We start from the raw sequence: 18983 nt of genomic DNA on the forward strand, positions 1-18983 counted from the left end.
TTTATTATTTTTCTTATTTGAGGCCCCCTTAAATGTAGGGCTTTAGGTTGAGCCTACTTGCTCTTGCCCTAGGGCCTGTAGTGAGCAAAATGATTTTTGGTAAATTGAAAAAGTTTTAACTATTATTAATTTAAGTATTTGGTAAGTTTTAAGTTAATTGTTTGGATGTGTATGATTACCAAAAGGGTTTTTATTCACAATGATCGAAACTATGCTTTGTTCAATATTAGAAAATGTTACCCAACCCCAATCTGTTCAAATTCTTCGCTCAACGTCTTCGTCTTCTCTCACCCATTCCACAGACCTTGCAACCCAGATCTTCATCGTCTTCATCCTAATCATTCATAAGGCTGATTGTTAAAAAAAATCATTTATAAAACTGGTGCAATTTCAATTCAACCACACGTAAACTGATGTAGAATGAGATTTGATGCTATAATATGTCAAAAATATATCGTTTTAATTATTAGATTTGAGTTTTGATTTTATTTAGAATAATATTATTTTCATTTTAGGATTCTTCTATCTAGGGTTATTTGTTTATTTTCTAATTTGAATTCTTAAGATTTTGTATTCAATTAGATTTTTGATTTTGTTTAGGTTTTGATGCCTATATAAACATTGATCATTCTATGTATTAGGATGATTTTTCATATCACTAAAAACTTTTTTATCAGAGAAGTTTCTCTATTATTTTTTTACGACTTTATCGTAATGGTTAGTGGATTATAATCTATCTCACATAACTTTTGACGCTTGACAGAGCCCTATACTATCGTGTCCACGCTTCCCACATCATAAACTTATCCCAACAACCCAAAGTATTGTATGGGTTGCGATCGAGTTAGTTGTTAGAGTGACTACCAACTCGAAGCTTGTGCTTTTCCCAGCTCTGTATGCAGAGATTTCAATCATCTTTTTGGCTCATCATAATTACATATGTAATAATCCGTTGTTTCTAGTTTACCATAAAAAAAAAGGTTTCTTATCAGAATAACACCAAACTCATATTCATCAAAAATATTCAATCCCCATCAAGGCATCAAACAGATAGGTTAGCCCACCGGGAGCAATTATTTAAGACCACTACGTATATCTTGCAATGTTTTCATTTTTCACCTTATATCGTAAGGACCGCGTATGAAGGTGCTTAAAAAAGGATTTGAAAATTAATAGCGGTAAAAAAATAGTCGACTTTGCTTGGAACTGCTGTACGTGCTAGCTATCAATATCCGTAGCTACCTGATAGCCCATGTTCCTCTGTATATGCAAACCAGTAAACTATATTTGAAGTAAGGTTTCGATTTTATTACTTCCATCTATCCATCAAGCAAATTAGCAATGAATTAAGCGTTTGCAAGAATGAGTGAAGTGTGCAATTTGTTCTAGTGGCAACTCCCAAGTACTCCGGCATAATGCTATTTTTTTTGTAAATGAAAGTTATGAATTCAACTTAACGTACAAAAAAGTTTTCAACTTGTTGTATACTGACCAGGATCATCAGGCTAGCTAGCTAGCCCAAGCCATATGCGTTTAGGTGAAGGGATCAATATCAAGCAAAAGTTAGCACTCGTTATATATATGGACCTAATAACCTTATCCTCATACCATGATTCTGTAAAATCGAGAACTGGACAAAAGACATCATAAACTACCTTGTAGTAAAATACATCGGTTCAGATAAATCTCAACAACTAACTGTTGCAATATGTAAATTAACTCGAGTTAACTACTTACTTCAACACCAATTTCAAGTAGAGCCATCAAGGGCAGGCAAACATTCAAGTATAATCTCAGCTGCCTGTTCCAACTCTGGCTTAGAGATGATCAATGGTGGCACAAGCCTGATGACATTTCCTTTTCCGGCTGTTATAATTAGCAAACCAGAATTCCGACAAGCATCCACAAGCGGTGAAGCAGATACGTCCAGCTCTAACCCAACAATGAGCCCCAAACCACGTACTTCTCTAAAATGCGGATTTTTGCCGAGCTTCTTTGTCAGCACTTCTTTGAAGTACTGACCTTTGTCCGAGACGCTTCTGAGAAAGCCAGGCTTGGAAATTTTGTCCAAGACGGCAAGGGCGGCATTGCATATGAGGGGTCCCCCTGCAAAAGTGCTTCCATGCTCTCCATACTTTATTGAAGCAGCAACCTTCTCAGTCACTAATACAGCTCCTATGGGAAGTCCTCCTGCTAGAGGCTTGGCCAGGGTCATTATATCTGGGAATATACCATAAGCTTCATGCGCCCAGAGATAACCAGTTCGACCCAAACCACATTGAACCTAGGTTCAAACAAGAAAAATACAATTTGTCAAAGCTTAACAGATGAATATCACAATATATACATATTGCAGATACTATTCTATATGTAGTTATGCACGGAAATAATTCTCTCTGCCATGCAAAAGATTTACAAATTCCAGTGTTCATATTTTCACCTTGGTTAGACAATTCCACAATCGACCAAGTAAAACTAGATGATCATACGAGCAAGTTACTCACTTGCTCATAAACTCATTTAGTTTATGCAAACTTGAACAGGGCAATCATAAGAAATAACTCGAGGAGGCAGAAAGGCAGAAATAAAACTTCATACATATGATATTGGTTCCTTCAAAGCCATAGTTTTTTTCCATATGAATCTTGAGATTTCATAAAACAAACCACCTAGCTTAATAAATCAAGACTTTCCTTAAAGACACCAATTATTTCTTTCTTATGAGAAGAAAAAGTTCATGCAATGAAGACAAATTTGACCGAAAGAATTAGAGTGTAGACAGACAAATGTTTTTCTGAAAGAGTTCTTTACCTCATCAAAGACGAGAAGAGACCCCGAATCATCACAAGCACCACGCAAGGCTTGCAAAAATTCTTTAGTTGCACTATTTATCCCACCTTCACCCTGGATAGGTTCAACAAACACAGCAGCTATTTTTCCAGAGCTAATAAGCTTTCTGGCAGCTTGTACATCTCCATACTCTAAGAAAGTGACTCCAGGCATGAGAGGCTCAAATGGTGTTCGATAATGCTCCTTACTCGTCAAAGAGACAGACCCCATCGTCCTCCCATGAAAGCTGTTAGTGAAAGAAATGAATTCTGTTGCAGGCGTTTTCTTCTCAGGGTATGAAAATCTTTGGAACTTCCTGGAAAATTTGATGGCAGCTTCATTCGCTTCAGTTCCAGAGTTTGAGAAAAAGACACGATCAGCAAAGGAGCTCGCCACCAGCCGTTTTGCCAACTCCACCTGCAGCAACAACCTTCATTGTTCTGAGCCATTTTTTGGACACAAAATAAATTGTAATAATAACATTCAATGTATAGATGTGATGAGACATATGTGGTTCAGCAATTAGCATTTAGCATCACCATATTTCACTATATCCCAATATGTTCTTCACTCACAGCAGAGCCATTTTAAGCACAAACTTGTGACAAACATAGACAGACCACAAAAATTGTAAAGAATTTTACTGCTAAATATACATCTCTGCCAAAATTTTCACCAGTGATGCACCATGCCTGCAGGCATGAGATTTGTGCAGCACTGAACTGGTCAATAAGTTAACAATCACCCAAACCATTACTCATTAATCACCAACACTATTCACTACTTCTTAGTAACAAACTAACATAAGAAGAACATGAAGGGCATACTAACATATTACAATAACAAGTGTGTCTAGATTAAATCAGTGAAAATCAAAGAAATTAGAATGGGAGGAAGAAGCTATAACCTGAGGGATGGAATAGTAGATATTGCTAACATGAGTGAGAACATGGGCTTGTTCTGTAACGGCCCGTATCCAATCCGGATCACCATGTCCAAGAGCATTAACAGCAATCCCGGACATCATGTCTAAATACTCTCGCCCTTCAGGATCGTACAATTTACACCCTTTGCCACTCGCGATCACCACCGGTGGTCTTTTGTATGTCCCTACCATAACCTTCTTCTCCGCCTCCATCACCTCCTGACTCCTCCCCGCCGTCGGCGGCGGCGGCTTCCTTTGAACGAGTGCGCGCACGTCCACTTTAAGGCACGCACGTGGAGGCGCCCTTCTAGTCCACGCGCGGGCGCTTCGTTTTCCCGCGAACATTATGGGGTTTAGGAGCTGGAGAGAAGCCATCATACTGATCATAGTGTTTGTGTTTCTTGTTAGAGATTTGGGTAATATGGGAAGGTTATGATCGAGGAAATGATGATTTGTGAGTGAGGAACGAAATTTGATTTGATGTGTTTGGATGTGGGAGAAGAACGAGGTCGAATATGGGAGCCTAGGGTTTAAGCAGTTGAGAACTTTGATCAAGTCTGAAGTTGCAAGCATCTGTATCATGAAATTTGAGTTGGGATGAAAATCATGAAATGATGCAAAGAGAGAATGGAAATGGGATAGTGGGATTGAGATTAGATTAAACAACTGAAAAGAACGAGTCGCATTCGGGTTACGTACCTAAGTGTCAGTGTCATGGTTGAGTTCTTTCATACGTGTACGTTTCCAAGAACAATTCCTTGAACCAAAAATATCTCTTATAAACGAGCAATGAATGGCACAGTTTAACCAGAAAACTCCCCTCATGAAATTAATTTGTATCGAAAAGAAAAACTCATAAAATTAATAAAACCCAACTCATGACTTTCATTCAATAGTGGGATTCTTTCGTCTTCATGATTTTCTTACATTTTAGGGTGTGTTGTTTAGTCTGCAATGTTTTCGCTTCCCTGATAACATCAGGAGACCACAACTGGGTTTCCGTCGTCTTCACCTTGTGATTTGGTTACATTTTGGGGTGTCCTGTTTAACCCTTGCAATGTGATGAAGAACTAAGTACGACACTCAGATGGGTAATTGTTTCTTAGCCCTCTTTAGGGTGAGCTATTTTTATATGCAAGCTCTATATCTTTTAATGCATCGACACCCTCCTTTGTCAAGGAAAAAAAATATACTCATGCTTTTAAATTGCCAAAATGAAATGTGCAGAACTAATGACAAGCTGTTTGTATTGCCTGCCTCTTGTATGGTGCGCAGTAGCTACTTTTACTAGTAGGCAGCCTCTACTATATCATCACCAAGTATGCAGGGCCAAGACAAGCCTAAGTCTCAAACTAAAAATTCTACAACTCATAAAGCAGTTATCCATGACAGCAGATGAATCATGAACACCTTATTTATTTAAATAAATCATGAGGTTTAATTACAAACAACCATACCATTACATTCACCAACACAACTCTTCACACATTAAGCAGTTTATAATAATTACAGCTAGAGGAATACTGAATGCTGCATAAACCAAATATGCTTCGATAGTATTTACCTGGCTCCAGCAGCTAGTTCAGTACATCCATGATAGGTCTTGTCTGAAAGAAACAGATCTTGCAGCCCCAAATACTCCTCTTTCAGAAACTTGGTGGCAATCTTCGACAGCCAATGTTTCCAGTTTGTCTGAACCAACTAGTGGCCTTAAGCCTTCATCAGAAACTCCCAAACATTTGATTAAACGCAAAACAGATAATCGAGGAAATTGGACTGCGAGTTGCAGCCCTTCGTCACTTATCTCTTGGCACCTGACAAGCTCCAATGTTTCAAGATGCTGAGCAAAGCAAAGGGCTTCCATCCCATTATCGTTGAAGGAGTACACTTGGTCAAAAGCAAGTTCCCGCACGGGGCACTTCTGGATCAGAGTAATAATTCCATGTAACGTAAATGAGGAAAATGATGGGAATTCTCCATCAGAGTAACATATCCTGACGGACTCAAGCATTGAACAGTTACTAGACAAAGCATTTAGGCATTCATCGGTTAATCTCAAAGGGTTATTCATCAGAAGAGGAAGTGAAATCTGATGGGACTCGGAGGTAAATGGAGCGAAGTTTACTTGAATTTTGGGCTAGGCCTATTATGTCACAGTCCCGTATTCCAACACACATGTCCAAGTGAATCTTCTCCAATTTTTTGCACTTCCCCATCACACAAGCAAGCCCCCTCCCTGGGCTGATTATGCAATTTATCAAGCTAAGTTCCACCATATTCTCACAAGGAACCCACTGCTTTTGCCATCGGTCAACAGCTAGACGATCATAAACTTTCATATATCTGTAGTTAGAATCCACCTCAAATTGCAAGCGTTTTAGGTTTTTCCAACTAGCACCTAGTTTGATCAAATCGCCCTCCCCAATAGCTCTACAATTCTTGATTGTGAGATCTTCAAGTGTTTCAAGCCTGCCAAGATACTCAAGCCACTCGACGCTGCTAACATTTAGACATCGGATGAGGTGTAGAACAGTAAGACTTTTGCAGCCAACAACAAGAGATAAAATGCCACAGCCAGTTATTCTTGGGGTGAAATTCAACTTCAAAGATGAAAGCTTTGAGCAAGAAGACAAGTACCCAAGGCCGACATCAGTGATGAATGTGCAGTAGCTTAAGGATAGATCAATCATATAAGGACAGTAAATTGAAACAATTAGAAGCCCTTGATCATCCAACTGCTTTCCTAGTTTGGACATCCAACCAGCATAAGTTATCTCTACCTTTGTCAAGTTGAGAAACCTACTGCAGAGCGAAGTCAAAGCTTCATTCGCGGGGTCTAATCCACAACCAACTCTAAGAGATTTTCTCTGTTCATTATCCAATCCGTGCAGGCGTTTACATGTTAAAGAGACAGAGTTTCTATCCGTGGTTTTCTTGATCCTGCTCAAGATCTCCCAAACTAAGTGATCAGGTAAATAATCCATCAAAATCTTTAATTATGCATTATCAAAACCAACCTGGATCAGAAGAACAACCAGAATCGAAAACCTTAGTGGCTTAGTCCAATATGAAGTAAAAGTAAAATCCATTCAAAAACATCAGCAACAGAAAGCTAGATAATGCCGAGAAGACGATATGAAGTTGCTCATCCAAAACACCCTGATTATCAATCACCGAGCACCGATGAACATGAAACTAATGATTTTATTGAGATAAATCCCAACACAAAGAAAAACTATTCTCCATGAGATATGGCAGGCATCTAGCAAAGATTGAAGAATCACATACAACCAAGAAATGGATAATCACCCTAATGACATTCAAATAAGTCACGTCCTATAATTCACGTAAAGCATATATACACAAACAATTTCACTTTAACTTCCAAATTCCACTACTTGATTCAACCACAACCAGCAAATTGGACAATTATCAATTCCAACAACACACACAATCTCCACAAACTAAGAGGATACGTATCGAATTCGTGAACATACCAATTAAATGAGTTTCCGACCCAGAAAAGCGAAGTTAATTGAAACAACATAGGTCAACCTGGGATGAGGCACTGAAGAAAATAGATGCAACAGAGAGAATCTGAAATGGTGTTTAACCTGGTAAGAGAAGGGTGGCGAGGGATGAGATGTCCAGATATGAAAACATAAGATATCTGGAGATTGAGGAAGATTGATTCATCGAAATTCAATTATTGGGTGTATCTGTTTGGGAGTGTTCAAAACTTCAAATCCCCTCTAGTCTCTGCCACGACAACAACAATAACGTGGGTATCCAATAAGCGCCTTGTATGACGTCATTGTACTATTTTTCCTGTAATTGTGACGTCAGGCCTTCTATGAGTGAGCACATAGAAGCATTACAACTCTCCATCACCATCGCCGTTTTTTATTCACGGAATACAAAGAGAGTTCAATTCCTCCCGCGAAACTTAAAATCGGTCATCATGTCACCGAGCTCGAGCACAGCACGCCCCGCCGCCGGTCGAGTCCTTCCGATCACCGCCTTCGATAACTCCCGGCGAGCCCAGCGACTTCTCATACTCCTCGTCCTCCATCTCAAACATCACGCAGGCCTTTCCTTTCTCTTCTGGAAACCCTAGAATTGAAGACACCCGCGGCATCATGCTCCTCTACCGCGACGACGACGCCACCGTCTCCTTCTCCACCCTCCAATCTTCCGGTAACCTCAATTTGCCTCCTCTATTTTCATTTCGTTTGTCTTCTAACTAGTCTGAGTAATTGATATGAGTATTAGAGAAGCTCCTAATCTATTAGAGAAGGTATTATATTGTTCATGATTGTGTTGAATTCTTGATTGCTAGGTTGTTCTTTAGTTTTGTTATTATTGTTTGTGTAATCATAAATGCACAAAGATGTGGTCAAGTGCACAATGAAAGAGGATGTAGATTGATGTAGATACTGGATTTGTGTGTAGGTTGAAAGGAAGCCGCTAGTTTGCGTGCTCGGAGTGCCGAATCACATGACATGTGCCGACTTCTGTAGGTTCTGTGGCTCTTCATTCAGCATATATTGGAGATGTGGATCGTCAGGTTGGACTTCGGAGAGTTTTGGCTGTGAATTTACTTTTGTTGTGTTGTGATTTTAATTTCATGTTTGTGTTGGAGGACGGATGGGATGGAGGATCGTTATAGCGTTTTGAATAGGTTTGATAGTCAGGACTCCACTGGTCAATTTTAAAAGCACTTCAATCGCAGCCGGTTCTCATCACTAGAGGTCAGATGCACCTATCTGTTGGACAAATTTCTGTTTTCATCAGCCAATATAACGTCTTCAATTAATGTAGGTGGAGGTCTGTAGGATACTTTTCACGGTAGATGTTCAGTACACTGGTTCAATAGAACATGCACAGGAAAACCCCTGTAGCTCAACCGAGCAGCAGGAAAACCCCTGTAGCTCAACACTGTTTATTTATTATATATATGTATAGTGCCATGTTAAAAGTTATGCCACGAAATAAATTGGACATTTTTTTTCCTTCCTCCCTAGCATAGCAATGCCACTTGCTTGTTAGTAGTAGGCTCGGTACAGTGAGATCAAAGAACATTTGTTTCGTAGTCCATAGATGATAAGTTGGTAGTCTTGCCACTATCATCTTGTTGCGTTATGAATATGTAGTCTGATAAGGAACTCTAGGAGGAGATTATGTCCCCTAAAGTTTCAGCCAGTGTGTGCAACCATCGTTCTGGCACCATTATAAAAGTCTTGTGCTGTTAAGTTTAAGCATTATGTCTGGTTCATGGAAATGGACAGATGAAATTGATGGTTGTTACTTTTCTGATTGTCCTCCATGATATCTGGAACACACGGCTAGGTTAGTAGGTTCTTTGAAAGGACTGTAATTGTTGGAAGTTGAGTTTATCAAGATTCTGGAGAAGTATCCAGCACATGTGGTGCTATGCACGCCAATTTTTTCTTATTCTTGGAGAAAATTTCATTATTTTCCTTCGAAAGATATTTAATATCATATTTTCCCCTTCACATCATTAGTAGGTATGTGGGATATGCTAATGTGGAAATTCTTGTCTTCCCAGAAAAGTTAAAAGCCCAAAAGTAATACGCATAAAAAAACTCTCATATGCTACGAGAGTTTTAAATTTTGCTCTTTATTTTGAACTGTTTCACTTTCCATTGAAGTATACATAATATTGATGTTGTTACTCATGATTAGTAAAAGGAGCAGATCTACAAATTCGTAGAATTAATTTTAGTGTATACATTGAAGTTCTGGATGCTGAAGAGGTGGACTACCTACATTATCAGTTCATATCGGGTCACACCATTGTTACGATGCAGTCTGTAGTTTGGCTGCAGTTTCTATCACAAACTGTTTTTGCATTCTCTCACTAGCTTCAGCTCAGTCAAGTTTATAGAGTTGTGAATTGACTTTGAAAGTTGATGCTGCATAAATATTAACTTGGCTACCATATTTTATGTTAGGTATGTCGATATTGTCAGCAGCAGCCTGAACAGTCTTACTGCTTCATTTGTCAAACTTCTGAAAATCTTTGGATGTGTATAATCTGTGGCTTTGTTGGTTGTGGGAGGTAAGATTTTACTGTAAAAATTATTTTTGTTAATCATGTAGAACCTCTCTCTCTGATAATGCTGTTCCATAATCCTGACAATGCTGGTGTAGGTATAAAGAAGGCCATGCCATAAGACATTGGAAAGATTCAACATTGCTATTCCCTTGAAGTGGAAACACAGCGTGTGTGGGATTACGCAGGAGACAATTATGTTCACCGCCTAATTCAATCTAAATCTGATGGAAAAGTGGTTGAATTAAATTCACACTGTCGGAATGCGAATGATTCAAAAGAAGTGCGAGTGTGTAGATTCTGGATTCAGTGGGGCTCTTTTGAACAGTAGAGTAGATGCTGTAATGATTTTATACTTTATGTCCATTGTTACCTGTATCATTATTTTTAGTAGGTCTGCATTTTCACATCTTTTATCTCATTATTTGCAGATTGTAAACGAGTACAGCGAATTGCTTGCTACTCAACTTGAGAACCAAAAACTGGTAATCATGCTTCCTGGTTTCTCTTTAAATTTTTTTAGTTTCACAGTGCATTGTAATAGTTAGTAGATGCTGCGGGTTTAATTTTAAAATTGTGTATCACTAGATTGATTGCCCACATTCTGATTTCAGTATTTTGAATCGTTACTTCAAGAAGTTAAACAAGAAACTGAGAAAGAAATTTCTAAAGGTGTAGAAAAAGCTGTGCCAGTGAAGAAAATGCAAGACAAGCTGGACAAATGTGTAAATAAAGAGATTTCTGGATGATGTAAGTGCTGACTCTTGTGCTTGTGATTGGGATTTTCAATGTTGCATGTATCACATAGCACCTATCCAGCTTCCGCTTGCACCATCGAGTAACTGTTTTTAACTTTTTGTGCTTCTCCATGTAGCTTGATGATAACCTTAAGAAGAACCGGGACGTTTGGAAAGCAAAGATACTTGAAGTTGAAGAGAGGTATTAGTTCTCCCTCTTATTTGATCTTAGTTTATTCTTTTAAGATGTGGTCCAAAACTTGTCCGTTAATGTATCAGGTTATCAATTCTGGCTTTGAAATGTCTTTAGCTGTTTTGCCTAGTTAATGGTTTGTTATTGTTATTGCCTAACTGGACATATATTTGTATTTACAGAGAGAGAAAGGCTTTGAAACTAAAGGAAGATAAAATAAGCAACTTAGAGGAGCAGATAATTTATGTTTCTGATTTAAACTTTTTCTTTTTATATTGACTAAAACAAAAGGGATTTTTAATGTAGACAAGTTTGTGAGGTCAAGCTTTGGTCTGTGGTTAGTATGATACTCACCTCAGGTTAAGTTTTATGCTAGCATGATTTACGTTGTTAAATTTGCACCTTTATGCAGCTTAGAAATCTAATGCTGTACCTCGATACAGGGAATACTGTAGTCCTTAAATGAAACAAAAGATGGTATGGTCTTGCCGGTATCGATCAACTGGTCCCAGCCATCAAACATCAAATGATACGAAGTATGCCACTATCCATACTCAGATGGAAGAAAACCGAGTTTGAAGGATGCAACATTGCTCTTGTACCATGTTTTTATGGTAAGGGCCGCTGATGGGATTTGCTCATATTCAGCTCGGTATGCATACAGTAACATTTGAAAGCTATGGGGTTGGTTTATGGACACACAAGGATACTGAATAGGGGACCTTAATGGCTGATGTGTGGTTATTTGGATATTGTACAGATACACCATACACCCGAGCTTTAGACTATCCTGTAATTTCGTTACAATTTGGTAAAATAACCTTTATAAAATTGGTGCAACTCATACCTTTGATACCTTTTGGTAAACTATCTCATGGTTGGTTTGTCTCTGATGCCCTTTGTTTCACGGGAATGAGGCGTGGTAATGGGAAGTGTTACAGTTCTTACATCTGACTAGTGCAAGGTAAAGAAATTGAGGAATAGATGAAAAACATATAATTTTGTTTTTTTTTTCTGATAAACATTAAACACCGGTGGAATCTGGATTTCAGTACACTCATGAGTGATGACCATGAAATAGTAGTAAGATAGTAAACAATGTGACAATATGCAAATTCGGTAGGTATTTTTCCGGTTATACTTTTTCCTTAAATTTACTTGGAGTTTCAGTTATACTTAATGATCAACCTCAGTTTGTTAGATGCTTGCACTGAAGTTTTTCGTTTCAAAATTCAATACTGGATAATATCATAGAATTTCAAAAAGATAAAATCTAATTTCAAAACTGAATCTTGTCAGTCAAATTTAGCTCCAAAATTGTATGAGTTGTAAAGAGAAGGTGATAATTGAACCAGAGAGTTCATTTGGTCCCTTAAACAAAAAGAGAGCAAGAGTTCATGGAGAAAAGACCCGTCCTCATACTTCCTTTGAAGTATATCAATGAAAGACTTACACCTCTATGTAGATCCCTAATTCTTCTCTTCGATTTAGTAAACTTTAGGATTAATTTAGTCTCTTTCCTATTCGTTTTCTCTATTGGACTTAGCTTAGTTGGTCCATGTGATTACTTTGTCCCTGCTAAGAGGTTAAGATTTAGTTGCTCCTAAATCTTTTAGGCTTCAAAACATTCTTTCCTAGATTGTGCATAAAAGCCTGATTATGTAGAATATAAATACTAACTTCTTCTCTACAAGTTAGTTTATCGTGATTAGTTGCTTTAGTTGTCATGGATGCGAAAGAACAGCTCAGAGGTTCTACTGGTGATCAGAATGGGGATTTGGATCGATTTCCAGATGGTATGCGTGTTCTGGCTGTTGATGATGACCTAACTTATCTGAAAATCTTGGAGGCTACCTTGCGTAAATGCAATTATGAGGGTATGTTTGTTCTCTTCTCCTCTTCTTTTCCCCTCTATATTGCACTTGTTATACTATGCTCTTAATTGATCGCATAAATCGTCTTCTTTGTTAGGGCTTTTAGTGAGGCCTTAAAATTCTTGATTCAGTCGCAAGTAGCTTAGCTAGTGGCGGCAACAATCTATTTCTAAAATGGTTCATGCTGAAGTTTATAATTGCATATGTAGTGAAGTTGATTGAGAGTGCCAACTCCTTAACCCTAAATTCGGCTCTTTCTCAGTTTCTCTATTCAATCTAATTCTAATATGGTTCATGCTAAAGTTGATTATTGCCTGTTTGGTTTAGCCGTTTAGGGTTTAGGCCTTATAGTGATTGTGAGTGCCAACTACTTGAACCCTAAATTTGGCCCCTTCTCTATTCAATCTAATTCTAAAATGGTTCATGGTGAAGTTGAATATTGTATGTTAAGTTTAGGTTCAGGCCTATTAGTGATTTAGAGTGCATGCCGGCCAACTCCTTAAACCCTAAATTCGGACCTTAATTTCTTTATTCAAATTTTTGGTTGATGCTCCCTTATAGACAGTTCCCTCTCACTGATCCGAAGTTTGTTAGTTCAAATAGCGTCTGCTTGAATTGAATGCTTGAATATGATTTACGTTGACAATGTATGGAGAGGGTTTAGATGCTTAAGAGTAACTTGTGAAGAACTCTGTATTTTTTATATCGAGGACTACATATTGGACATTTGGACGTTGTTTCTTACTTAATGTTATTTTTATTCTTTTTACTATGCAGTAACTACCGCCAATGATGCATACCAGGCACTCCAAATTCTGAGGGAAAACCGAAATAATTTTGACCTGGTAATCAGTGATGTACATATGCCAGACATGGATGGCTTTCAGCTACTCAAGCAATTAGGAGATGAAATGGACCTACCTGTAATCAGTAAGCATCCACTTAAACTTGATTTTGTTTAAAATCCTACTATATAACATTCTAGTCTTGTTATAAAATTTTCTTTGATTTCAGTAATGAACACCAACTCTAAACACTTGTTCGTATTAAAATGATGGTTGCAGTGGTGTCATGCAATGGTGATAATGAGTTTATTAAGAAGGGAATCTCGCATGGTGCTTGTTGCTATTTGGTGAAACCTGTTAATATTGAAGTGTTCAAGACTATATGGCAACACGCCTTTCGGAGGAAGAGTTTGAGCTCGAAAGACCAACGCAAGTCTTCTGATCATAATTTACGTAAGGGAATAGAAGAAGGTGAAGAATGGATTTCAGCATCAAGTAGTTCAGATCATAATGGAAAATACAAAAACAAAAGGAAGAACGAAAATGAAGATGATGAAGAAGGCGAAGATGATGAAGATTGGGATGAGAAACCATCAACGCCAAAGAAGCGTCGGGTAGTTTGGACTGAAGAGCTGAAGAAAAAGTTTAATGACGTCTATTATTATCTGGGACCAGAAAGTGAGTATAATATTTTAAAGAAATAGTTCAATTTGTCATTTTTGTACATTTTAGATAATGTTTATGTTTACTAATGTCTTCCTCTTTTAACTTGTATATGCAGAGGCTGTACCTAAGAAAATCCTTGAGTTGATGAATGTTGAAGGTCTCTCGAGGGGTAATGTAGCCAGTCATTTACAGGTACTTATCTTTCCTCTCCTTTACTTATGAACAAGCATGTGTATCATCTTGAACTTTTACTTCATGGAAACAAGTTCGACTTCTTAACGATGCAATGGCCAATGCGGCATCCATTCTTACCCCCTCACTTTGTTTCTGCAGAAATTTAGGGAACACATGAAAAAGGGCAGCATTAATCAGGACAGGCAGAGAGCTAGCATGGTCGTTGATCGGGGGAGAAATTCTTCTTACATGCCACGCACAGATTTAATCGATAAATCTGGAGGGAGACTCTTAAATGCTGCTCCTTTACCCTCATACATGCCTTCTCAGATGGTATCTAGATCAAACACTCGCTCTAGTGTTATGCAAAGAATAGCTCCTTCGCATCTATTGCGACCTGGTCAATCCCAAACGTTGTGCAGCCATTATTCAGAGACAGCAAACCTCCAGCCAAGTGTGGTTACAAACCAAAGCCGGAACTGTTTTCCAGTATCACACACACCAGTAGGGCTCTTTCAATTGCAGCAGAAAGATACTACAGTTGACATTGGGCAGTCGACCCTCAATAATAATGGTTACACAACCACCTTCCCCTATAATAGCATGCTTGGTAGCTCCATGGGTGATCAATCTGCTCTCGGAGTGAACTCATTGAATCCAGAATTGTTTGACAATGCCCTTTGTAGATCGTCTACCAGTAGATACTCTGACAGTTGTCAGGGTGGTATGCAGGGTTGTGGTCAGTTGTACCAACTTCCATCACCTGCGTTGCTCAGGAGTGAGGATTCCGATTTTGGGCTATTGCCTGCTAACAAGTTGGGAACTTCTTCAAATACACCTCAGGTTAGGAACACTCCAGATGATTTCTCTTCTATCGGTGCACTTTCAATACCTAATATATGGCGGGAAGATGATAAGCAAGATTACAACAACTGGAACCTTCCTTCCATCGTTTCTGGCAATCATGTTGTAGATTCCGGCTTAGTGGGCTTGAACCAAAATGATGCAGCTTGCGGCAGGATCAATTTGTCTATGTTTGACCAGTTCAGTTGGGAAAATACAACTATCGGACATAATGTTGGAGTTGAGAATTCGACCATGCAGATTAAGGTTGATCCCAATGATGGCTTGGTTCAGAATAATGTTGAATCACCGGATAACCAGGTATGTTCTGATATGATAAATCAGACTGAAATGGAGAATGAGCTTGATTTTCTAGACAGAGAGTTTGGACTTCATGCTTAGTTGGTCACTATTCAAGGGTTACCTGCTGCTTACTGGAAGAGAGAATGGCAACAACGACAACTGGTATTCCCTGTGTATTTTGTCCCTTATCTCTGTAATTAAATTTCAGTTTGCACCGATGCATTTAGTCTAGATAGGGTATCGGGTGTAGATGTGCAGATAACCAATAAGAAAAAGAGCATATTTGTGAACTGACCATCTATGTCGTATGCAACATGAGCAGCTCTGGATTCTCTATCAATTGTTTCCACTCATTACAAAATTCAGCAACAGCTCCTCCACCAGCACTCTATGATCCGTGTGCATATATCAACCTGACAAGAATTAAGAAAATAATTGTCAGATTAGACAGGAAAGCCTCACGTTCCAACATTACAGATATTTCACTCATTCAATTCTGAAGCTGAATGATTCATTCGAAAGTCTAATAGGCAACACAATCCCATTTATTAATCATGGCCTTCTTCTCCTGCTTCTTCAGCAAATTGAGTAAGCTCACTGGCACACATGCTTTTCAAGCCCGGTGTGCGGAACAAGTAATGAGAGTCAGACGAAGAGGGATCGGATAGGTCTGAAGATCTTATAGATGGGTTAGGCACATGAGCAGCATATCCTTCTTTCGCGGCCGAAGAAATGCCTTGCTGCGTGGCTTGTTAGCTTTAAGGAAAGGAAAAGTCCCGATAACATTTAAAAAATGTGTTGTGAAAGAACAATTTAATTTTATTTGAAACAACCATGCATCTTATGCTCAAGGACATAATTGCCACAGGATACTGTGCACTTCCATCATCTGCTTAATGACATAGATGCCATGCTGTTACACCTTCAAATTTCTAAACAGTAATTGCTGCTGCAGGTCCATATTTACAACATATGCAAAATCCAGAAAGGACATATACGAGAAATGATTCTAACTCCCACATGATGAAAAACAGTAATTGGTCTTGAGAAGAAAATAGTCCTATTTGGCCACTATACTACATTGCCAACATTAGGAAATGGAATGGACATGAATCTCTCGAAAAGGCCAAGCCACTAAAGTAGCTAAAGTTATGATAAATCCTGTCAATAAGATGGTACTATAGAAATTCCATATATTCCCAATTTCCAGTAAAAGTAACAAAAAATATTTATCTATATCTAATTCTCCGTTAGTTGAATAAACAGATCAAGCAATTAGAAACAAAGACGAAAAGTACAGGTTGTTAGAAAGAGTTCCATCCATTATTCAGAAAAAAAAGAAAAGAAAAAGGAAAGAGTTCCATTATGCACATAAAGTTAGTCAATCAGCAAAGCTATTAGCCCTATGCCAACCTCTCAAGACATCCCAGTAGCCTATAAGGCTATAATTTTGACTCTGCCGTGATAAGCGAGTCTAGTTTGATAAGTTTATCTTGTAATTAAGATGTGGCACACCTGCATATTCTCTATATCCAAAAGACTCGAGAATGTTGCGCAAATTAAAATAGCTTGTTTGCCATCACGAATTCTCAAACTTAACATCTTCTGCTCTAGCATCATGCTGAGTTTTTTTATTCTAAAACCTTGAGCTGTTAAACTAGGTACGGACAATATATACTCTTGACAAAGTTAAGACATGCATATTAACACTAGAGAGAACATCTCAGCCAGTGTTCTCTTCCTTCTGTCTCTCAAATAACAGATAGTAATAATATCTTTAGGCAATACCTACAACTGATATGTCTATGACCATGAAGTAAACAAAAGTCAGTTCATGTACAAGCCTCCGACCGAAACTTATTCGGTACACGGGCCGTGTTTATACACAGGGCATCGTGACCGTTGAAACTGCTGCCTGGACAAAAACAGTAGATTGTTGTTTTACTTTTTTGTAAACCCCAGTCGACGGCGTTAACCAGAGAAAAAGAGAAACGAGATTATATCTCTTCTGGGTGAAATCTGAATTGAAGAGAAGTGGGTTAGGTGAGATTTATCCTTTCGCAGCCTAATCTGGTCTCAACGCAGTGAGTTGAACTCGGTGGAGGTGACTTTCGCGACTGTGATCTGGGTTGAGAACTTGGGATCCAATCGATTTGCAAGCAGATTGAAGTCGCACTCCCAGATGCAAGTAGGTGTTTCGTTTATTTAACTAATAATCGATATCGGTAGCATGTCAATTGGCTGTGTTTATAAATCTTTTCTTACGAAATTCTGAAGATTTTCCTATCCGGTGCTTGAGTTGGGTTTTCCACCTATCCCCAATATTGAAATATTGAAAGTTGTATCAAATCTTGGTTGAAATTCAACAAAAAATGCATTTGTTTCATATTTTGATTTTTGAGAACTGGCTTTGCTTAGCCTTGGTCATCCGGGGCGAAGCATCGAGACGTACCTGCATTTCCAGGGATATGGTGATAACAAGGAGACCGCCGATACAAAAAGGGATACTGCAAAACACAATACCAGGGATATGTTGAAGGTATGGGCTGAGAAAGAAAAGAGGAATCTGGACCGGTAAGCCAATAATTTCTTAATAAATCATATATGACATACACAATAGGTTGTCATTCCAAGTAATTGATTATAATATGGGTTGGTTAATGTGTACCGTGTACAGGTCGGTGAAAAATGGAATCAATTGCCAAACTGCAGTTGTTATAAAAGATCATGCCCTGGTCATGGAATTCATAGGCATATTCTACTTACTTCATGAGCAAGTATTGTTTCGGTGCCGCATGTGCTACTTGAGTCAATTGTCAACCACTCCACCTTTGTCTTGTAATTAACCTCTTCCTTTCTTGTAGTTCTTTCTTTTTTGAGAATGTAAAGATCGATAAGAGTGATCTTGATTGCAGGGAACGCAGGTTGGCCAGCACCTCGTCTCAAAGATGCTGCACTGTCTTTAGAAGCTACGAAAAGGATGTAGTGAGGTGTGTTTTAAATTTGAAAAACTTATTACCCTTATCTTATGAACAATAATCTCATGAAATATTGTATCATGGTCTATCACACATACAGTATAAGCTCATGCTCTGTCAAAAACCAATCAAAAATTTTATTTCCCTTATCAGTAATACAATAATCTCATGAAATATTGTATTATGGTCTTTGTTTGGAGCACCCTGGCAGTGTGGCACTGCCTCACTGAATTCAATTCATACATAAAAAATATATACAGCAGTAATCTTGATGTTCATGGTGTCATAAACATATATACATGTGTATGCAGATTAGATGAGTCTGCTGATCATGTGCAGAGTGGCAGAGGAAGCAGAAACAATTGGCAGCAGAGAACTGGTAGTGCCAATAAACTCATGAACCACATTTTCGGTCCATTTCTATTTTATGTTATTAATTTGACTTGTAGTAAAGTTTGTAAATTTCAATTAATATTTGTTGGAGCAGGTCATAGAAATTCAGAATGGATTTTTGTCATAAGCGTGTTAGAGAGGAACAGAGGAGGAAGAAATATAGAGAAAATGAAAGGGTTTCTGGTTACACGTTTAAAATTTAGTTGG

The 18983-nt window shown here is 38.3% G+C and overlaps 4 protein-coding genes and 1 pseudogene across 7 annotated transcripts; 3 read left to right on the forward strand and 2 right to left on the reverse strand.

Moving 5' to 3' along the window:
- Positions 1–1631: 1631 nt before the first annotated feature.
- Positions 1632–4404, reverse strand: LOC126801188 (acetylornithine aminotransferase, mitochondrial-like). The gene is made up of 3 exons (XM_050528657.1): positions 3737–4404; positions 2812–3246; positions 1632–2284 (listed from the first exon to the last, which is right to left on the reverse strand). The coding sequence occupies exons 1-3, from the start codon at positions 4334–4336 to the stop codon at positions 1751–1753; spliced, it is 1569 nt and encodes a 522-aa protein (XP_050384614.1). The 5' UTR covers positions 4337–4404; the 3' UTR covers positions 1632–1750.
- An 814-nt stretch (positions 4405–5218) lies between these two features.
- On the reverse strand, positions 5219–7372 carry LOC126801190 (F-box/LRR-repeat protein 14). The gene is given in 3 exon segments (XM_050528659.1): positions 5219–5835; positions 5837–6771; positions 7252–7372. Coding segments are annotated over 2 exon segments (1401 nt in total). The 5' UTR covers positions 6739–6771; positions 7252–7372; the 3' UTR covers positions 5219–5336.
- A 343-nt stretch (positions 7373–7715) lies between these two features.
- Positions 7716–11071, forward strand: LOC126797070 (BRAP2 RING ZnF UBP domain-containing protein 2-like; annotated as a pseudogene).
- A 1415-nt stretch (positions 11072–12486) lies between these two features.
- LOC126797071 (two-component response regulator ARR12-like) lies at positions 12487–15504 on the forward strand. The gene is made up of 6 exons (XM_050523754.1): positions 12487–12637; positions 13412–13564; positions 13699–13890; positions 13981–14097; positions 14201–14277; positions 14419–15504. Exons 1-6 carry the CDS (start codon positions 12487–12489, stop codon positions 15502–15504), a joined length of 1776 nt encoding a protein of 591 aa, XP_050379711.1.
- A 2413-nt stretch (positions 15505–17917) lies between these two features.
- LOC126801192 (uncharacterized) lies at positions 17918–18983 on the forward strand. 4 transcript variants are annotated; one of them, XR_007672756.1, is made up of 5 exons: positions 17918–17979; positions 18083–18243; positions 18321–18395; positions 18723–18762; positions 18871–18983. XR_007672756.1 is itself a non-coding variant. In XM_050528660.1 (3 exons), the coding sequence occupies exons 1-3, from the start codon at positions 17936–17938 to the stop codon at positions 18389–18391; spliced, it is 276 nt and encodes a 91-aa protein (XP_050384617.1). In that variant the 5' UTR covers positions 17924–17935; the 3' UTR covers positions 18392–18663. The 4 variants fall into 4 exon arrangements, 2 of the variants coding, with proteins under 2 accessions (XP_050384617.1, XP_050384618.1); XR_007672755.1 differs by having other exon boundaries at positions 18723–18962; XM_050528660.1 differs by lacking the exons at positions 18723–18762; positions 18871–18983 and having other exon boundaries at positions 17924–17979; positions 18321–18663.

This window comes from Argentina anserina, chromosome 6, assembly GCF_933775445.1.
Source record: "Argentina anserina chromosome 6, drPotAnse1.1, whole genome shotgun sequence".
Classification (NCBI taxonomy): domain Eukaryota; kingdom Viridiplantae; phylum Streptophyta; class Magnoliopsida; order Rosales; family Rosaceae; genus Argentina; species Argentina anserina.